Genomic DNA, 19,720 nt, shown 5'->3' on the forward strand with positions numbered 1-19,720 from the left:
ATTATTTATTTCTTAAAAAAAAAAAAGCTCAAACTTTAGTTGAGTAAAATACAATTGATTTCAATTTTATATTTTCAAATATGAAAAATAAAAAAATAGAAGAATATTAATTTAGAACCGTAATTTTTTTTAATAGATCTTTCACAGGGGCGATTCTACATTATCCTTTAGGGCGTCAGCCCTCTAAAGTTTTTTAAAATTAAAATATTGTTCATAAATTTTAATATATTTTTAGAAAATTATTGTTTGTCCTTACCTATAAAATTTAATGTATTTTTTAAAATTTTTATTTACCTCTCTAATATTTTTTTTTATTTTGAGCTGTAAATCTCATTTATATTTTTTATTCTCATATTCATTTAAAAAAAATATTTTTTTAGAATAATTTAAATAAATTATTTACAATAATTTTAATACATTAAAATTTTTTTTATTAATTTTATTAAAATACTTGTCTATAAATTTTTTGTTTACCTAATTTAAAATTATATTATACTATAACGTGATTAAAATATACTTTGATAGTGTTGTGATAAAATATTTTTAGTTATCTTAATAATAAATATATTCATAAGTTATTTTTTACTAAATATGTAAACTGTTATCAACTATTTATAAATATTTTATGTGATCGCAAGATTCTCAATAAGTTGAAAGAAAAATTTTACCGTACAGGCATATGACCGGTCATATTATATGCTAGTGAGTGTTGGACACTGAATAAGTCGTATGTGTCTAAGATAAGAGTTGCAGATATGAGAATGTTAAGGTAGATGAGTGGCTATACTAGACTAGATAAAATCCGTAATGAGAGTATTAGAGAAAAGACATGAGTGGTACCAATTCAGGATAAGTTGAGAGAAGGGAGATTGAGATGGTTTGGTCATGTGAAGCGTAGACATACAGAGGTTTCGGTTAGACAAGTAGAGTATATTAGGTTAGATGATAGAAAGAAAAAAAAAGAGATAGACCTAAATTGACTTGGAAGAGAGTAGTACAATATGACCTAGAAGCATTATACATTTCAGAGAATTTAATCCAAAATTATTTAGCGTGAAGAAAGTGAATCCATATAGTCGATTCTAAATTTTTGAGATAAACGCTTAATTGAGTTGTATAGATATTTTCAAAACTGTTAAGTTTCGAGTTTAAGTTCTTTTCAGACTCAATTATAAAAGGAATATAAGGGATTTAGTTGTAAAAAATAAATTAAAAAGGAAAGATATCTTTTATGATTATTTTATTTTTAATTTATTTTGTCTCCATATAAAAATTATTGTAGAAAGACAAAGCGATGGCCACTCATCAGTTGCCCTGTTCAGTTTAGACAAATAGGTGACGTTAGTAACTAACACCTATTCAACTCTTGCATCTTGGATGCCAATTCAAGAATAAACTGCCAACTCATTAGACTGTTTGAAAACATTTACATTTTGAGATCTTCCACACTATCTTTCTTGGGTAATCTAGATTTCTCTGCAAAACCTCACTCCCAGTTTCTGTACAAAGATCCTCTGTTTCAGGTCACTGTTCTTGCTCTGCTCTTCTATTCTTTAATTTCTTTCTTGCATTTCGATTTCTTGATGTTTCTTTTGACTTATTTTATATTTTTCCATATTTATCTGTCCACGTATGTATGCTTGAGGTCTTGAATATCAATATTATGTTTCTGTCATGCAGGATGATGATGTATAATATGCATTGATTGATTCAAGTCTTTTTTTGGCTAAAGAGAAAGTTAATTTGTTTTGGAATGTCAATTAGATGAAGCTATGAATTCTTCTTCTTCCTTCTCTCTGGGGTTAGTTTTGGGAGATTGGGTTATGTGAGAATAACTACCCAGATTGTTATACAATAGTATTGATTGATATAAAGCTGTGAAATTTTTGAAACTGGAATTCAACTTTTATTTTTTTGGGTGTTATATAGGAATCATAAATAACATCTATGGATGTTACTGTAGGTCTTAGTGTAGTAACTACTTGTAATTCTTTACCGGTGATAAGACTGTTTGGGTAATTAATGTAGGCGGAGGGGGGAGGAGTGGTCTGTGCTAAATTAGCATTGAGAAAATTGATTCTTTGGTCTTCTTGCAATTTAGCTAGTGGGAAGATTAGAGCATAAAGGTAAATATGACTTCAATAAATCTAAATGCAACTGGACTAAATTTGCTTATGTCTGTCTAGTGCAGGAAAGATGTTTGAGGGAGAGTTACTGGAGAATGGATTCAATCAACAGGACGGAGAACCTTCTGATTCTTTGGTGGATAAGGTACGATGTAGGCACCTTTTCTGTTTTACCATGAAATCAGACCATCCCTCTGTCAGAAGATTTTAATTTGTTCACAGTAGGCTTTAAAAAGGTTCGTTTGTTTTTTAGTTAGTTTTTGGCTATTTAATCAAACCTTTGGTACTTCATGTAATGTGTCATGTTCATCGACTTCCATTCAGTCCCTTAGTTTAGACAGTTGACATGGGCATGTGATAGGGTTATCCTAGCTTGAACATGAGCTAAAGCAGCCATTGGAGTGGCCATAATTTCATCACCTTATTGATTGCTCATTTTACCTTAGCAGTGGATGTTAATTCTTATTTTATTAATGTGCTGACAAAGTGATTATGGGTTTTCGGGACTCTTGTAGACAACTGTAGCATTAACTGTTATGCTGGTGTAGCATTGTCTTTTTCCACAGTTTGGGCTCTATGTTTGCTTCCCTATATGTATTATCCTAATGAATAATGAAACTTCCTGGAGAGCAGTTCATGTCACTATAGCTTTTGTTATTGTGAATATAAGATTGGCTTTTTTATTTATAATGAATGACTTCAACTGGCATTTTTTTCTTTCCTTTAAATGCATGTCTTGTATCTAATTTCTTTTGTATATATGGATTAAGGTTGACCCCTGGAAACCTGCATCACTGACCTGGCAGCGAAAGTTAAATAGTGAGGAAGTTGCCCTTTCACTATTCACTTTAAGTTTTCAAGAGAAATTTCAACTGGTATGAACATATATATATATATTCTTTTCATATCCTTCAAATCATATTCTTGTTATTTTATATAATGCATGAAGGAGCCTAAACCACTTTCATGAAGAGGGGTCTTGGAGTGCAAGGAAACTTTATTCAAGATATGTGAAAGATATATTAAATGCTGCAAATGAAGATGAACAAATGAATGTTAGTAATTTTTGACTTTTTTTTTGGGGGAAGACAAAAGTGTTAGATATGCCACCTTGTGACAAATTAAACTGGATGTGACTGTTCTATAGAATTGAATAACCGTACCTGGTAGATTCACCTTTCTCTTTTGGCATTACTGCATGATTTTCAAAACTCTTTGTCATCTATGTTCTCTATGACATGAATGAATGGTATATGTGTGTCCTCTTTATGTCATAAATCTGTGGCAAATCTGTGTCCTTCTCTTTGTTATATATGTCCACAAGGCGGTTTTCTTTGTTCTCTGCAGGCTCCTGTAGGTATTCGGTTGTGGCGTTATCTCCGAGAAGAAGCTGCCAAAGGAAAGGTAATGTTCATTTATCTTAAATGCTCATTGTAACTTGGTTTTGTTAACAAATTACAAAGATCAGTTTGATCTCCATGTTCTGTTTGGCAATTTCAGGGTGGTGTTATCAATCCATTTTTTAAGCGCTTTGTAACATCTTGTCAAGGCATTCCACTAGGTGGCATTGGGTTGGTCTTTATAGTTGTGGTTCATTGAAAATCTTACTTTTCATATTTATTGCATTTGCTTGCCTCAGAAAATCAATATTTGAACCTTTATTGGCTCAACATCTATTTTCTTGGAAAACATAGTCTAACAATATGGATGTATAACTTTTAGCTCGAAAATATAGTCTAGCAATATGGATGTATAACTTTTAGCTTATATTTAAAACTAAGTTATAAGTGCTGATATTTAAAGTTACCAAGTTATAAATTAACTAAACTAAATTAATTTATCAATCTAAGATTTTTTTGTGTATTTATGATGCAAGTTTTGTGTGGTAGTCGTAGATTGCAAATCTTCATATTAAGAAGTGTGAAGGTAACATTAATTGCTCAATTTGTATTGAAATTATGTTGGCATATGGCTGGCTGGGTATTTCAGATGTCTCCCACAATTTATGCATTATTTATTTTATTGGAGTTCTAAAATGAGAGTGTTAATTTATGAGTTCCCCTCTAACCCCCTCCTTTTTTTTGGCATATACAATTTTTTCACTTCACAGCTCTGGAAGCATTGGAAGAAGTTACAAAGGTGAATTTCAGCGCTGGCAACTGTTCCCTAGAATATGTGAAGAAAAACCTGTTTTAGCAAATCAATTTTCTGTAAGTTTAGCAAACCAATTGTTCATGAATGAAATTTCATTTTGCTAACCTTAAGTCGCTGTTGTTAAATTAATTCATTTACCCGTGTAAAAATAATGCATGCCGGGCAGTGTACACTTTAAGACATGACATGCTTACAGAAAGGTCGTTATTGTTCTGTGTTTTTGAACTTATGGGAAGTAAATGTCTTGTTCACTGTCCAGTGCATGTTCTCTGCGAGAAGTTATAAATAAATGTTGGCTTTACATAATTGATTCTCAGTAGCTGTCTCATAACATAAAGGTCATCTTTGTATTTGCAAGTCATATTCAAGAAAAATACACTGCTATTATGTTATTGGATGCAAATGCTCATATGCCTTTGTAGCTTTCTGTCATTTGCAAGCTCTTTAGACAAATATACAGGCTGCTTGAGCAATTTCATTTATTAAGGGTAATGACTTATTGTTTTTTCTTGAATTTGACTTATTCCAATGGGTTGTGTGAATGTGCTTCAAAAAGATTTGAAATTAAAAACTTGGTCTTTAGAAGCACGAACTGATGATTGGCTATATACATCATTAGTTAAATTTTGGTTACATTAAATCATACAAAGGATGAAGTATGCAGATATATGGATTATTACAGTTACAGTGATTGAAAGTTCTAGTGCTGGAAAGCTGAAATAGGTTATTGGACTAGTTACTATGGAGTGCTGAGTAGTTGATCTCAACCTTTTATGTGAGATTACCAAGAATTTGTTGGTGAAAAATGATTAGAACATTCATTAAAGAACAGAGATTCTTTTTGCAAAGAAATTTGCAATTTCTTAATGTGAATGCGAACAATTCATGCAGGTTTTCGTTTCACGCTCAAATGGTGCAAAATACTCTAGTGTTCTGTGCCCAAGGAACCCAGAGGTGCTTAAGTAAGAGACTTTATTATTATCCACTTAAATGTATGATTAATAAATAAAGGTTGCTCCTAATTCGACGAGAGCATTAGCTGAGGTAGATTTTTTTCAAATAAACCAGTTTGTGACTAACTTAATGAATGCATACTCAGAGTATCTACAATTTCTGGAATTGGATCTTGGGACTGGAATCTTAAGGGAGACAATTCGACCTATCATGCTTTATATCCAAGGTCATGGACCATATTTGAAGGTAATCTGCATTATCTGGTGTTATACAAATCAAATTGTTGAGACTATCATTGTGGAAAAAATTTCTCATATCTGGTCATTCAACTCGCTAAATACAGGTGAACCTGATCCAGAACTTAGAATTGTTTGTCTTCAAATTTCACCTGTCATTCCTCATAATTATAAGGAGAGCAGCTTCCCTGTCTCAGTCTTCACCTTTACGGTAGGAAAGTATCTCTATGAAGTTTGATTGTTGGACATTTGTATAGCTTACCATGGTATTAAGTATCAGTTATTTTCTTCAGCTCTATAATTCTGGGAAGACTGCTGCAAATGTCTCCTTGCTTTTTACATGGGCAGTAAGTCAATTTTTACCTTGCATTCATCTCTTTTCATGAATGTTTCTATGTTGCATCTCTGCTGGTTAATACTTATTTGTTTAGGCGAGTCAGACATGCTCAGTATGAAATGAATTTTTACATAGATTTATATTTTAGAAGACATCAAATCTCATGCAAATTCATTGTTGTATATGCCTATTCAGAATTCTGTTGGAGGGGATTCTGAATATTCTGGTCTGCACTTCAATTCTACAACAAAGTGAGAAAAGTTCCATAACTCAATTGTTTTCATTGTTCTTACAGTTTTCATATTTTATTTGTGAATATAACATATAATGATTTTGACTTTTCAGATATGTAAAAGTGCATGTGTGCTTGTAATTTTTATGCTAACTGACATATTATTGGTCCTGCTAGAATGGAGGATGGTGTGCATGGTGTCCTTCTACATCACAAGTAAGCTTATTTCCTGGAATAGGAGATAAGTCTGGACTTGGTTCTCATGTGTTATATGCTTAAATATCCTATATTTAAACTTTCTTATTTATCAATACAGGACGGCGCATGGTTTCCCCCCTGTGACTTTTGCTATCACTGCACAGGAGATCAGTGGCATACATGTCTCAAAATGCCCACGATTTGTGATATGAGGAAACTCCCAAGGCATAACAGCAAAAGATATGTGGCACGAAATAAAAGAGGTTGCTAATTTCCTGAAGCTTCTGTTCTCCTCCATCTTCTTATTCTTCTTCTTTTCCCCACCCCTAAGAAGTACGTTCTCCTTTGTTTTATATCTAGTTCTTCTTCAACAGGGAAATACATCTAATGCCATTTTGTTTTGTGCACAATGTTGTTTTTTCATCATTGTCTAGAGAACTTAATATATGTAATTGTATTTTAATAGCATGGATCCTTTGACTACCTTAAGTCAGCTGGAACATCAGTGCCGTCAGAACCAGGATCATCTATCGGAGCAGCCATTGCAGCCTCTGTGACAATTCCACCAGATGCAGTACGTAGTGTTACATTTTCTTTGGCATGGGACTGCCCTGAAGTATGCTTCAGGGGTGGAAGGACTTATCATAGGTAGGTTGCCGAAGTCTTTCCTGAGCAGTTTGTAGGTTAAAAGATTCTGAAATTTTCCATCAACAGGCGTTACACAAAATTCTATGGTGCTAATGGGGATGCTGCTGCAAGAATTGCTCATGATGCTATTCTAGGTAATGTCCCATTCTGTCTTGTTTATGTTGGACTCCTTTCTCTCTCTCCCTCTCTCTCTCTCTCTCTCTCTCTCTCTCCTTTTCAAAAGTCTGTAGCAGTTGAGTGGGACTGTGAATAACAATTGCAGACAGATTTTGCATTTAGCAACTGCTGTTGTATGTTACTTATTTTTTATACTTGAAACATAGAGCATGGCCTCTGGGAGTCCCAGATAGAAGCCTGGCAAAGACCAATTCTTGAAGACAAGAGGCTTCCTGAATGGTGAGCTTGGATGTATAATTTTCTCATTTCATTTAAAGTCAGATACTGAAGTTATCTTGAAGGATTTTTTTTTTTTGCAGGTATCCTATCACTCTCTTTAATGAGCTCTATTATCTTAATTCATGGGGGACAGTTTGGACAGGTTTGTGTAGTTTATAGCCTATTCTTATTCTTGGAAGATCTAATCTGTTTATATTAGTTTTCAATTTTTGTCACATGAAATTCTATTAATTAATTGGGTATTCTCTTATTTTTGCAGATGGATCACCTCCATTCCAGAGTTTAGTAAGCATTGGGGGAAGGAAGTTTTCCCTTGATAGTTCAGGGGCAGGTTTGAAGAGCATTATTGATGTAGCCCATCAAAATGACACTTCTGTTGACATTCTTGGAAGGATGACTTCAATGCTTGAGCAAATTCATGCTCCTGTTGCATCAAACTCTGCTTTTGGAACTAATTTGCTTCAAGAAGGAGAAGAAAACATTGGTCAATTCCTTTATCTTGAAGGTGTTGAATATCAAATGTGGAACACCTATGATGTTCATTTCTATTCTTCATTTGCATTAGTTATGTTATTTCCCAAACTTGAACTGAGTGTTCAAAGAGACTTTGCAGCAGCAGTAATGATGCATGATCCTAGTAAGATGCAACTTCTACATGATGGACGAAGGATTCGCAGAAAGGTTCTTGGAGCCGTTCCTCATGATATTGGAATGAATGATCCATGGTTTGAAGTGAATGCCTATAAACTTTACAATACTGATACATGGAAAGACTTGAATCCAAAATTTGTTCTCCAAGTTTATAGGGACGTTGTTGCCACTGGTGACAAAAAGTTTGCAGAAGCTGTTTGACCTTCAGTTTATGTTTCGATTGCTTTTATGGACCAGTTTGACAGGGATGGTGATGGGATGATTGAGAATGATGGCTTTCCTGATCAGACATATGATACATGGTCCGTGTCTGGTGTGAGTGCATATAGTGGTGGGCTATGGGTGGCAGCGTTGCAAGCTGCATCAGCCTTGGCAAGAGAAGTTGGCGACAAAGCTTCTGAGGAATATTTTTGGGCTAGGTTTCAGAAAGCGAAAGTTGTGTATGAGAAATTCTGGAATGGATCTTCAATTACGACAGCAGTGGTAGTTGTAACAGTTCATCTATTCAGACTGATCAATTGGCTGGACAATGGTCTGTTTCATTTGATGTAACTTAATCTGTTTTGAATATCAAACTGTTCATCTAGTAGGTGTTTTTATTAAAATCCAGATTGCTTGATTAGCATTTTGAAGTATATTTATCGCCATGAAAGCAAATTTGACTCAGGCTTGACAATTTTGGTTTGGATTTAAATTGTGCTGCACGTTGTAGGTATGCACGAGCATGTGGACTTCTCCCGATCGTTGACAAAGAAAAGGCAAGAAGTGCACTAGAAAAGATTTATAATTACAATGTCTTAAAAGTGAAGGATGGGAAACTAGGGGCTGTAAATGGAATGCTACCCGATGGGAGAGTTGACCTGTCATCAATGCAATCAAGAGAGATATGGTCTGGAGTCACATATGCTGTTGCTGCTACAATGATTCAGGAAGATTTGATGGATATGGCATTTCATACTGCAAATGGGATCTATGAAACTGCTTGGTCTGAAGGGGGACTTGGGTAAAATCCCTTTTCCTTTTTGTTTTTCTTCTAGATTAATATCACTTCTATGGAACTAAAACACAGTGAAGTAAGAAACCATAATCTCTTGTTTTCAGTTGTACCATGTAGTCTCTTATGTTTTCTGTATTACCATGAGTACTTTTATCGAACTTAAAAGAGACAGAAATGCACTGCACACATTCATTTATGCTGACACGCTAAGCTACTAACACGCTGTTCTCTTTGTAGTTATTCTTTCCAAACTCCTGAATGTTGGAACACTGATGGCCAGTATAGATCTCTATGTTACATGCGCCCTTTGGCCATTTGGGCAATGCAGTAGGCTCTGTGTAGGCCAAAACTTGATAAGGAGGAAATGAACTTAGAAGTGAAGGAAGATTATCAGCTTCCACACCATGCTGGATTTACTAAAGTTGCTCGTCACCTAAGGTCGCCAGAAGAGGAATCATCTGTAAGTCTTTTCCAGTCTTTGTTTGACTACACTTGCAAGAAGTTGGGTTACAGTTGATTGGTGTGTATCATTATTATAGTTGATTTTTGTGTATAGCGAGGAGGGTATCATTCACATATTTGAAAAACACACATGCTTGAAATTTTATCATAGATGCAATTGAAGGAGAATCTCTTTGGTACATCCTACGCTTACAAATACATGAGTTCCATTCGAAATTGTAGAGGTGGATCTCATATAAACTATAAACGTAAGAGATACTGCAATATTTTTTAATGAGATCTCATCTTGGGGGTGTAAAGAGTTAAAATAAGAAAAACATTTTATGCATGAAGGAAACACAGTACTAACTAAGCAAGATGCAGCATTACAAACATATATAAGGATTACATAGAGTAGGTATAACAAGTTATGCTTCATGGTAATCAACAGGCATTCCGCGTCAGAGTCATTAATCTTGAGTACCTGAGATGGAAAAAAAGGGATTTTTTAACCAATCTTGCATCCATTTGCAAGTAAACAACTGATGTTACAAAAAAACATTCAAAAATTTTTTATCATATGAGCAAGTGATGGGAAGATTTTGTTACATGCGTATGACAAGTTTTATTCTCTATTTCAACAAATGAATAGCATTATATACCTGCTACTTGAAGTGCACTTACAGTCTCTCCCCGCCTTGGTAATTGAGTTCCAACGAGTTTGTTTCTAATGGAAGAGAGCTGAGCAACGACATCACTTATATTCATGCGCTCTTTTGGTGATTCTGTAGAGCAAGAGATTCCAATTTCTAATATTGAAATCAAACATTCAATGAATATATCGTTTCCGCTATTCCTAAAATTGTAGTTACTATGTGCATTGAGTTGCGCTTCAAAAAGATTGGGATCTATAATCTCTTTTACTTGTTCCGGCAAAAATCTTTTGACAAAACTGTGAAGGCTCAAATTCTCTTTGAACATGTCATCGGTTGGCCTCTTTCCCGTAAACATCTCCAACAAGAGTATTCCAAAACTAAATGTGTCACCACGTGTTGATACTTCATTGCCCACACCATACTCTAAAATATACAAATCAACAAATAGTGAATTGACTTGCTTTGAAACATATAAAAAATAATGAATTCTTCTAGCCTACTAGCGTTAGAAAACTACAAATTTTAGACATCAAATTAAAACTATTAATCATGACAAGTCTATAGTTGTCATTTCATCAATTGTCTTAAAATAGTAGAAAAAGAGAAATATTATGAAGGAAATGATGAAAAATATGTATTACCATTACCTGGAGGACAATATCCGATAGTTCCCCTTATTCCAAGAGAACTAGATTGATTTGTTGAATGGCCAAGCATCCTAGTAGAAAGAAACTTTACCAACCCAAAATCACCTACATGTCCAGTCATTTTTTCGTCGAGAAGGACATTTCTTGGTTTTAGATCACAATGAACAAATGGTGTTCCACAATGATAATGAAGATACTCAAGCGCAGAAGCAACATCGATGGCAATATTCAATCTTTGGATAACATTTAAAGTCCTTGGCACCTCATCTAATCCAAGAATTGGATGCAACCAATCATCTAAGCTCCCATTAACCATAAATTCATAAACCAATGCTTTGAAATCATTGCCCTGATAATCAATTCCTGCACACGCTGTGAGTACTTTGACAAGATTTCGATGCCTGACATTTCGCAAGGCTTCACATTCGGCTACAAAGCTCTTTGAAGCTCCTCGTCGCATGAGGTTAAGCACCTTAACTGCAATTACCATTCCTTCTTGATCAAGAATCCCTTTATATACAGATCCAAAGCTACCCGTACCAATCAAATTTTCTAAAGAGAATCCATTAGTAGCTTTAAGCAGGCTTTGATAAGACAACTTCAATAGTGAATTCCCATCAAATAGTGATGCAGATTCTCCTTTTCTTTTTCTTGAATGGTGGCAAAGAAGCAAAGAAATAAGCAAAAGTGCAACGCCTACACCCACACAAACTGCAGAAATCATGGTCTTTAATTTTGCATTTGGTCTCCTCTTTGACGGTTCAACCTTGCACACTGATAGCCCAAAATCAGGTATGCCACCACATAGATTTTTATTTCCTGCCACAAAGGTAGCACTAGAATTCTTGAAAACTCCTTGTACTGGTACCATTCCCTCAAAATCATTATAGGACAAATCCAAAAGCTGTATTTTGAAGCCCTCTAAAAACTCTGGAATCATGCCTGACAAATTATTATGAGAAATATTTAACTCTCTAATGCCTCTTAATAAACCGAAAGAGGAGGGAATGGACCCTTGGAACGAGTTGGCACCCAAGTATAACAATTCTAGACTTGTACAACTGCCAAGGCCACTGGGAATCTCCCCTGACAACATGTTGTCAGCAAGGTCAAGGATCCCTAGATTTTTCAAATTTTCTACTTCTTTTGGAAGGGAACAAGACAAATTATTCAGAGACAAAGAAAGAACTTGTGACAACGAGGAAAGTCCAATAACTTGTGGGGGTATGGGACCACTAAGATTGTTTGTAGATAAATCTAGTCCGAGCAATTTTTGGCAACTGCCTAGACTTGAAGGGATGGTACCTTGAATATTATTGTTATATAAAAAAAGTTCAAGTAAATTTGTCAGGTTTCCCAGAGATGATGGAATATATCCCGATAAATTATTTATTGCAAGGTAAAGTAATTTTACATTTTGAAGCTGTCCGATGCCCGATGGAATGGTACCTGAAAGTTTGTTCCTGTCTGCAGCGAAAACTTCCAAGTTAACAAGGAACTTTATTCCAATTGGGATGTTTCCAGATATCTGATTGTTCTGTATGACAAAGAACCGGAGCACCTTTGAGAAGTTGGCGATGTGTTCAGGAAGTTCGCCTCCAAAGTTGTTGTAGCCTATGCCGATGTTTCGTAAAGCTGTGGCATTAGTTAAGGTGGAAAGAAATCTCAAGTCATCAGCTTTCCCACTTCCTAAATTGTTGACGCCAATCTGTAATGCTAAAAGCCTATGCAACTTGCCAAGAGAAGGCACACTTCCGGTGAGATTATTTAGGGGCAGATAAAGAAATCCTAGATTTGAGGCGTTAGAAAATGAAGTTGGAATGGTGCCAGTGAATTCGTTATCACCAATAGAAAAAATTCGGAGATTTGGAAGAGAGTTTCCAATGCTCAAGGGAAGATTCCCTTGGAATTGATTAGATGACACGTCTAATTCCGTGATCGAAGAAAGATTGAAGACAGAGGGAGGGATGGTACCTGAAAATCCATTTTCAAAAATTGTTAAAGATTGTAGACTGATCAATTGGCCTAAAGTTTCTGGGAGATCTCCATTCAAATGATTTCCATATGCAGCAAGCAACTGAAGGGACGACAAATTCCCTAAAGATGGTGGGAGAGTCCCTACTAAATTATTGTCATGTAAATAGATCTCTTTGAGCTTCAGTAAGGAACCAAGCTCCACAGGGATTTCTCCGACGAGATTGTTGTTAGCCAAATCAAAGATAACAAGGTTTGAACAGTTAGATATGGTGGGAGGAATTTGACCATCAATTGAATTGTTAGAAAGAGACAAAATTTGCAGTCTGCGTAAATGGCCAATCTGAGGAGGGATATCATGGATGAAGCTATTGTTTGCAAGGTACAACTCCCTTAAGAAGCTCAAATTACCAACATGTGGTGATATGGAACCTGAAAGTTTGAGGGACTGTAAGTCTAAGATTGTGACTCTTTGGTGTCTACGCCCACAGGTGACACCATACCAGCGGCAGAAGTGAAGAGTACTATTCCATGAGCTCATGAACCCAAAAGGGTCATCACTTATTTTGGCCTTGAATTCCAGCAAAGCAAGTCCATCTGTCTCATTGTTGCTGTGGATGGAAGAGGCTGCTGGCAAGTTGAAGCACAAGAAATGAATAATAGTAGAGAGGCACAAGGATGAGGAAGATGCTGGGAGGCCCATATATGCAGTTTGCGACTTTCTGAGGTTATAGATTAGGAATTGGCTGTTTCAATCAAACAAGTAGAAAGTTTATTTATGGAGATGGTGGGATAAACTAACCTAAGATGTGTGTGTGCGTTGGTGTATCATAACTTTCCATCCACCTTTAATCGTTGTTGTTGGGATTTTTCCAGAGGCAGGGCCCTCGAACTTAGCAGTTTTTCCACATTGAGAACGACAATTCAATAGAGATGGCAATTGTTTTCTGACTCCAATTGATCCACTCAGCACTTGGTTAATTTTCTTTAATATCGTTCAATCTTTGATTTTGCACCGGTGGAAACGGGAAAAAGTCATATTGATAAATAAAAATAAAAAAAAATATAAAGGAAAAAAAATTCTCATGGAAAAATTTCTAGCGGAAGAATTTCCATCCCAACCTCAATCCTCAACGAGGCAGGGACGAGAGAGGAATCCCACATGTTGCCATCCCTACAATTCAAAGGATTATGAATTTAACTTTTGTCAAAGATTTACTCATATTGCCGCTTGGAAGTGAAGAACACGTTGGATTCTATTGGAAGATAAGAAGCTAAGCTGCGAAATTAGCAGCAAATCGGAAATTAAAAAAAAAAAATGATAAACTATGTTTGCTTTTTTTTTTTTAATTATCTATTTCATATAGAAATAATAAAATTTGATTGGATCATCAATATAATTTGAATTTATTTGATTTAAAGTGATTTATATTCCACTTTAATTTGTATAAAATTTAAAATTATCAAAATCAGAATGACCGACAGATGGCCTTTTGCAGACGTCAATGGTCAGCTGCACCTAACGGTTTGGATGGGTTATACTTTTGCTCGATTGATGGCCTTTTGCAAACGTCAATGGTCAGCTGTGCCTAACGTTTTGGATGGGTTACACTTCTTTTCCCACTATCGATTGAACCTTTAACTAACCTCTCTCTCTAATATGCGTTACATTTTATTATATTTAATATAAAATTTATAATATATTATATTATATAATATTATTATAGTATTATAAATATTATATTGAATTGTTTAATATTGATTTTAATATTATTTTAATTAATTATAATAAAAATTATTTTTTATTATATCATACTCTTATGAAGTTATGTTATTTTATTATTATATAATATTAATTTAATCATAGATTTAAACGTAATATAATAAAAAAAATATATAGTAATAAATTTGAAAATTTTAAGTGTTACATATGTTTAAAAATTAAAATAAATTAATAGTAAATGCAAATCAACTCATTATATTAAATTTGTTCAAACTCTGCTATTTTACTTTTTTTAAATAAGTTTTACTTATATTTTATTATAATTTGAAATAATATTAACTTGTATAATGAGGTTACATAATTAAATTAATGTGAAAAAAAATTATTATAAAATTATAAAATTAATTTTTAAAATATATTTTATTATTATAAAATTTTTATTTTCATTATATCGATATTTTGAAATTTTATATTATCATATTGTTTAATACAAAATACTTATAAAACCTATTTAACATGTTTAACAAGTATTTTTATTTTTTTAAATTATGGATTCTACACGTTATAAATACATTACAGATTAAAATATAAATATAAATTTAATCATGCATTTTTAATTATTTCATAATAATTGTCTTATTAATACTTTGAAGTAGTGAAATTGTTTTTTTTTCTCCTTTTTCTTTTTTATATTACTCTCGTTTTTATCATTTTAAAAATTTAGAACATAATACGTTAAAATTAATATTGAGATAAACATAACTTTTATATATATATATATAAAATTAAATTTTATAATTTTATGGTCAAAATCAATAATCTAGTTAAAATTTACTGTTAATATATCAAATTCAAACAGTTTTGGTTCATCTAGGAGTTGTTTTATTAAAATCTAAATAGTTTGGTTAGCATTTTTGAAGCATATTTCTTGTTTTGAAAGCAAATTAGACTCAAGCTTGATAATTTTAGATTGGTTTATATTGTGCTGCACATCATAAAATTAGGTGCTGTAAATGGAATGCTACCTGATGGGAGTGTTTTTTACCGTAGGATATAGAGAATGGATAGTGTGATTTACTGACAATTATTGTATAACTTATTTCAGCTTAATTTGTTACTATTTGTTAGGAAGTTCAGTTAGCTTAGTTGAGAAGTTGTTATTTCCCGCTACTCTAGTTGGTTAGCTTAACTTCTTGTATATAAGACTTTGAGCTCAGCTGCTTAATTCAATTGATTCAGTTTTCTCTTCCATACAAATCTAATATTGTATCAATGCTTTCTTTTCCTTAATCTTCTTTCTCAATTTTCTCTGCAAATTTTTTTTTTCCCTTCAAGATGACAAAGACAGCAAATGATTACTTCCAAAATCCATCGAATCCTTTTTACCTTCATCCAAATGAAAATCCAGCATTAGTTCTAGTTTCTCCAGTTCTCACAGGAAAGAATTATCATTCTTGGGCTAGGGCAATGAGAATGTCACTGGTCTCGAAGAACAAAATCAAGTTTATTGATGGCACAATACTTGTTCCTCCTATTACAGATCTGATGTATGCAGCCTGGGAAAGGTGTAATATGATGGTTTTATCTTGGATTACAAGATCATTATCACCAGCTATTGCACAAAGCATAGCTTCTGATGTTTGGAAAGATCTGAGGGAAAGGTTTTCACAAGGAGATATCTTTCGGATTTCAGATCTGCAAGAGGAGATCTATGGATTCAAGCAAGGTGATTTGTCTGTCACTGAATATTTTATAGAACTCAAGATTCTTTGGGAGGAATTGTTGAATTTTCGACCTGTTCCTGCATGTTCATGCCCTAATCCATGTTCTCGTGGTGCAATTGGTATTTTTTAGACTTATCAAAGAAATGATTATGTGATTCGTTTTCTTAAGGGATTAAATGACAGATTTGCTAATGTAAGATCTCAGATCATGCTTCTAGATTCTTTACCTTCTATTAATAAGGTTTTCTCATTGATTGTTCAACAAGGGAGACAAGTGGATCTTGGGGAGGATTTTAGTTCTAAAGCACTGGTTAATACCAAAGTAATGAGTAATGATTTCAATGATAATGGATTTCAAAAAGGAAGTGGTTATAGCTATGGCAGGGGTCAGAACATTACAAATCAGTATCAGTTTAATAAGAATTTTTCTGGCAATTCTGGTAATGTGAAAGTGTGTACTTATTGTGGAAAACAGAGGCATACAGTAGATACATGCTATAAGAAGCATGGATTTCCTCCTGGATACAAATTTAAGAATTCTGGCTCTTCTGCTAATCAAGTTACTATTGAAGATCAGTCATCTAGAAATATAGATAATACACCAATCCAAGTTAATTAACCAAGTATTCAAAGTGTGCCTTTTACTCAAGAGCAGATTCAGCAATTATTGGCTTTAATCCAACCTCCAAATTTAACAGCTATTCATACCTCTAACCAAGTTACAACTAGTAATACTTTAGCTTCTTCATCTCCAAGTAATGCTCTTGTCTTTAGTTGCATATCCAGGTCTAATCTGTGGATCCTTGACACAGGAGCCATAGATCACATATGTTTTTCATTGTCTCCTTTACTTCATACGAGAAAATTAACCCAATTTTTGTGAAGCTTCCAAATGAAACCCAACTTGTTGCTAATTACTCCGGAAGTATACATTTTACCAAAGATTTTCTTTTGCATGATGTTCTCTATATTTCTCAGTTCACTTTCAATTTAATTTCTGTCACAAAACTCATTTCTTCCCTTGCTTATTGCTTAATTTTTTAAAATACTCATTGTTTTATCCAGGAAATGAATACTTGAAGGACGATTGGTATAGCTGAGGCAAAGGAAGGCTTGTATATCCTAGTCAATCCTCACATCACATCTACTTCTTCTATTACAATTGCTGTCAACACTACACGTACCAACTTTAACATTTGGCACTATAGACTTGGGCATCCATCTACCTCAAGACTATCTATTTTTTAATCTTCTTGTCCTTTTATTACTGTTTCTAATAATAATTGTCATGCCTATGATATTTGTCATTTGGCAAAGCAAAGGAAATTTTCATTTCCACTTAGTGACTCTAAGTCTCTTAAGCCTTTTGAGCTTGTTCATGTAGACATATGGGGACCTTTCTCTATTATTTCAATAAATGGATTTAAATACTTTCTCACTATAGTTGATGATTATAGTAGATACACATGGGTTTTTTTGATGAAATCCAAATATGAAACTAGATATCATTTATAATCTTTCATTCACATGGCAGAAACTCAATTTGATGCCAAAGTTAAAGCCATTAGGAGTGACAATGGTTCTGAATTCTTAATGTCTAGTTTTATGCTCAAAAAGGAATTTTGCATCAAACTACATGTGTTGAAACACCTCAACAGAATGCTATTATTGAAAGAAAACATCAATATATTTTGAACGTTGCTAGGGCTTTGCTGTTTCAATCTAAACTACCCAAACTTTTTTAGTCCTATTCCATTCTTCATGCAGTGTTTCTTATCAATAGGTTACCTACACCTCTCCTATAAAATAAAACACCTTTTCATCTTTTATATCTCACTTCACCTGATTATCTTCAGCTTAGAGTCTTTGGTTCATTATGCTATGCATCTACTCTTCTTGCTAGCAGAACTAAGTTTGATGCTAGAGCCAGAAAATGTATATTTCTTGGCTACAAACAAGGCATTAAGGGTTTTCTTCTTATGGATCTCAAAAATAAAGAAATTTTCCTATCTAGGAATGTTATCTTTAAAGAAAATTTTTTTCCTTATGATTCTCATATTATAGATCTGTCCACTATTCCTCATATGAATTCTCTTTCTGAGATGGACTATTCATCACCATATAATCCAATTCAATCTTCTCAATCCTCTCCACCTATAACAGAACCTTCTGATCCTCAACCTCTTTCTTCTTCTCAACCTACTAGACATTCTACAAGATCAAAAAGACCACCTACATACTTACAAGATTATCATTGCAGCCTTACTTCCTCAGCAACTACCAATGCTCATGATTCCACAGGTATTCTTTATCCTTTGTCCTTTGTTTTGTCTTATCATTCTTTGTCTCCTACTCATTTTCACTTTACTTTATCCATTTCCACCAATGTTGAGCCTAAAATGTATACACAAGCTGTTAAATTAGATGTTTGGAAAGCGGCTATGGCTAATGAAATCTCAGCTTTAGAGCAATATCATACTTGGAAGCTTATTGATTTGCCTCCTGGAAAGGTACCTATTGGCTGTAAATTGGTTTACAGGATTAAATATAAAGCAAATGGTACCATAGAGAGATACAAGGCTAGGCTTGTAGCAAAGGAATATACTCAGACTGAAGGAATTGATTTCTTTGATACTTTTAGTCTTGCTACTAAAATGACTACAATTAGAATTCTTCTAGCTCTTGCTGCAATTAATGGTTGGCACTTGCAACAACTTGATGTTAATAATGCTTTTCTTCATGGAGATTTGCATGAGGAGGTGTATATGATGTTGCCACCCGGTTTCCAATCTCCTAAACTTAATCAAGTTTTCCAATTACAAAAATCTCTATATGGTTTAAAACAAGCTAGCCGTTAGTGGTTTTCCAAACTTTCACATGCTTTCCTTTCTTGTGGTTACTTGCAATCCAAATCTGATCACTCTCTCTTTGTAAAGGCAATTGGTGAATCTTTTATTGCTATTTTGGTCTATGTTGATGATCTTATTCTTGCAGGGAATAATATGGCAGAAATCAATTCCCTAAAAAGCTTTCTAGACACATCTTTTAAAATTAAAGATCTTAGAAATCTTAAATATTTTTTGGGGTTAGAAATAGCAAGGACAATAGAAGGCATCTCTCTTTGTTAACGAAAGTATGCTCTAGAATTGCTTTCTGATACTGGCTATTTGGCTGCTAAGCCAGCTAAAACCCCAATGGATTCTGCCACTAAGCTGCCAAAAGATAAAGGGATTCCATTGTTTGATATTGCTTCTTATAGACGCCTAGTTGGAAAGCTATTATACCTAACCACTACAAGACCTGACTTGTCTTTTGCTACCCATCAACTTAGTCAGTTCTTGTCTGCTCCTACAGATTTATGTGAGAAGGCTTTGCACAGAGTTCTTAGATACGTTAAAGCGTCTCCTGGTCAAGGTCTTTTCTTTCCTTCTAAATCTAAAATTAAACTCACAGCTTTTAGTGACTCAGATTGGGGTAGTTGTGAGGATACTAGGCGCTCAATTACTGGATATAATGTGTATCTTGATGATTATTTAGTAAGTTGGAAATCCAAGAAACAAAATACTATTCAAGATCATCTTTCTGAGGCAGAATACAGGGCATTTGCTTCTACAACTTATGAGCTA

The 19,720-nt window shown here is 33.9% G+C and overlaps 1 protein-coding gene and 1 pseudogene across 3 annotated transcripts; one reads left to right on the forward strand and one right to left on the reverse strand.

The window, feature by feature from the left end:
- The first annotated feature begins 1,310 nt into the window (after positions 1-1,310).
- On the forward strand, positions 1,311-9,570 carry LOC131172474 (uncharacterized; annotated as a pseudogene).
- Positions 9,523-13,679, reverse strand: LOC131172472 (probable LRR receptor-like serine/threonine-protein kinase At3g47570). 3 transcript variants are annotated; one of them, XM_058133242.1, is made up of 3 exons: positions 10,668-13,679; positions 10,055-10,449; positions 9,523-9,854 (listed from the first exon to the last, which is right to left on the reverse strand). In XM_058133242.1, the coding sequence occupies exons 1-3, from the start codon at positions 13,348-13,350 to the stop codon at positions 9,537-9,539; spliced, it is 3,396 nt and encodes a 1,131-aa protein (XP_057989225.1). In that variant the 5' UTR covers positions 13,351-13,679; the 3' UTR covers positions 9,523-9,536. The 3 variants fall into 3 exon arrangements, with proteins under 3 accessions (XP_057989225.1, XP_057989226.1, XP_057989227.1); XM_058133243.1 differs by having other exon boundaries at positions 10,674-13,675; XM_058133244.1 differs by having other exon boundaries at positions 9,635-9,854; positions 10,033-10,449; positions 10,668-13,674.
- Positions 13,680-19,720: the final 6,041 nt, after the last annotated feature.

The sequence above is a fragment of the Hevea brasiliensis genome, chromosome 14, assembly GCF_030052815.1.
Source record: "Hevea brasiliensis isolate MT/VB/25A 57/8 chromosome 14, ASM3005281v1, whole genome shotgun sequence".
NCBI classification, from domain to species: Eukaryota; Viridiplantae; Streptophyta; class Magnoliopsida; order Malpighiales; family Euphorbiaceae; genus Hevea; species Hevea brasiliensis.

What these genes read in the sequence shown, in the direction of transcription:
- LOC131172472 (XM_058133242.1), bottom strand. Translation starts at nt 13,350, where the DNA reads ATGGGCCTCCCAGCATCTTCCTCATCCTTGTGCCTCTCTACTATTATT. An exon ending in ATATTGTCCTCCAGGTAATG is followed by an intron (nt 10,450 to 10,667) that starts GTAATACATATT and finishes TGTATATTTTAG; the next exon opens with AGTATGGTGTGGGCAATGAA. An exon ending in TACCAAGGCGGGGAGAGACT is followed by an intron (nt 9,855 to 10,054) that starts GTAAGTGCACTT and finishes TTTCCATCTCAG; the next exon opens with GTACTCAAGATTAATGACTC.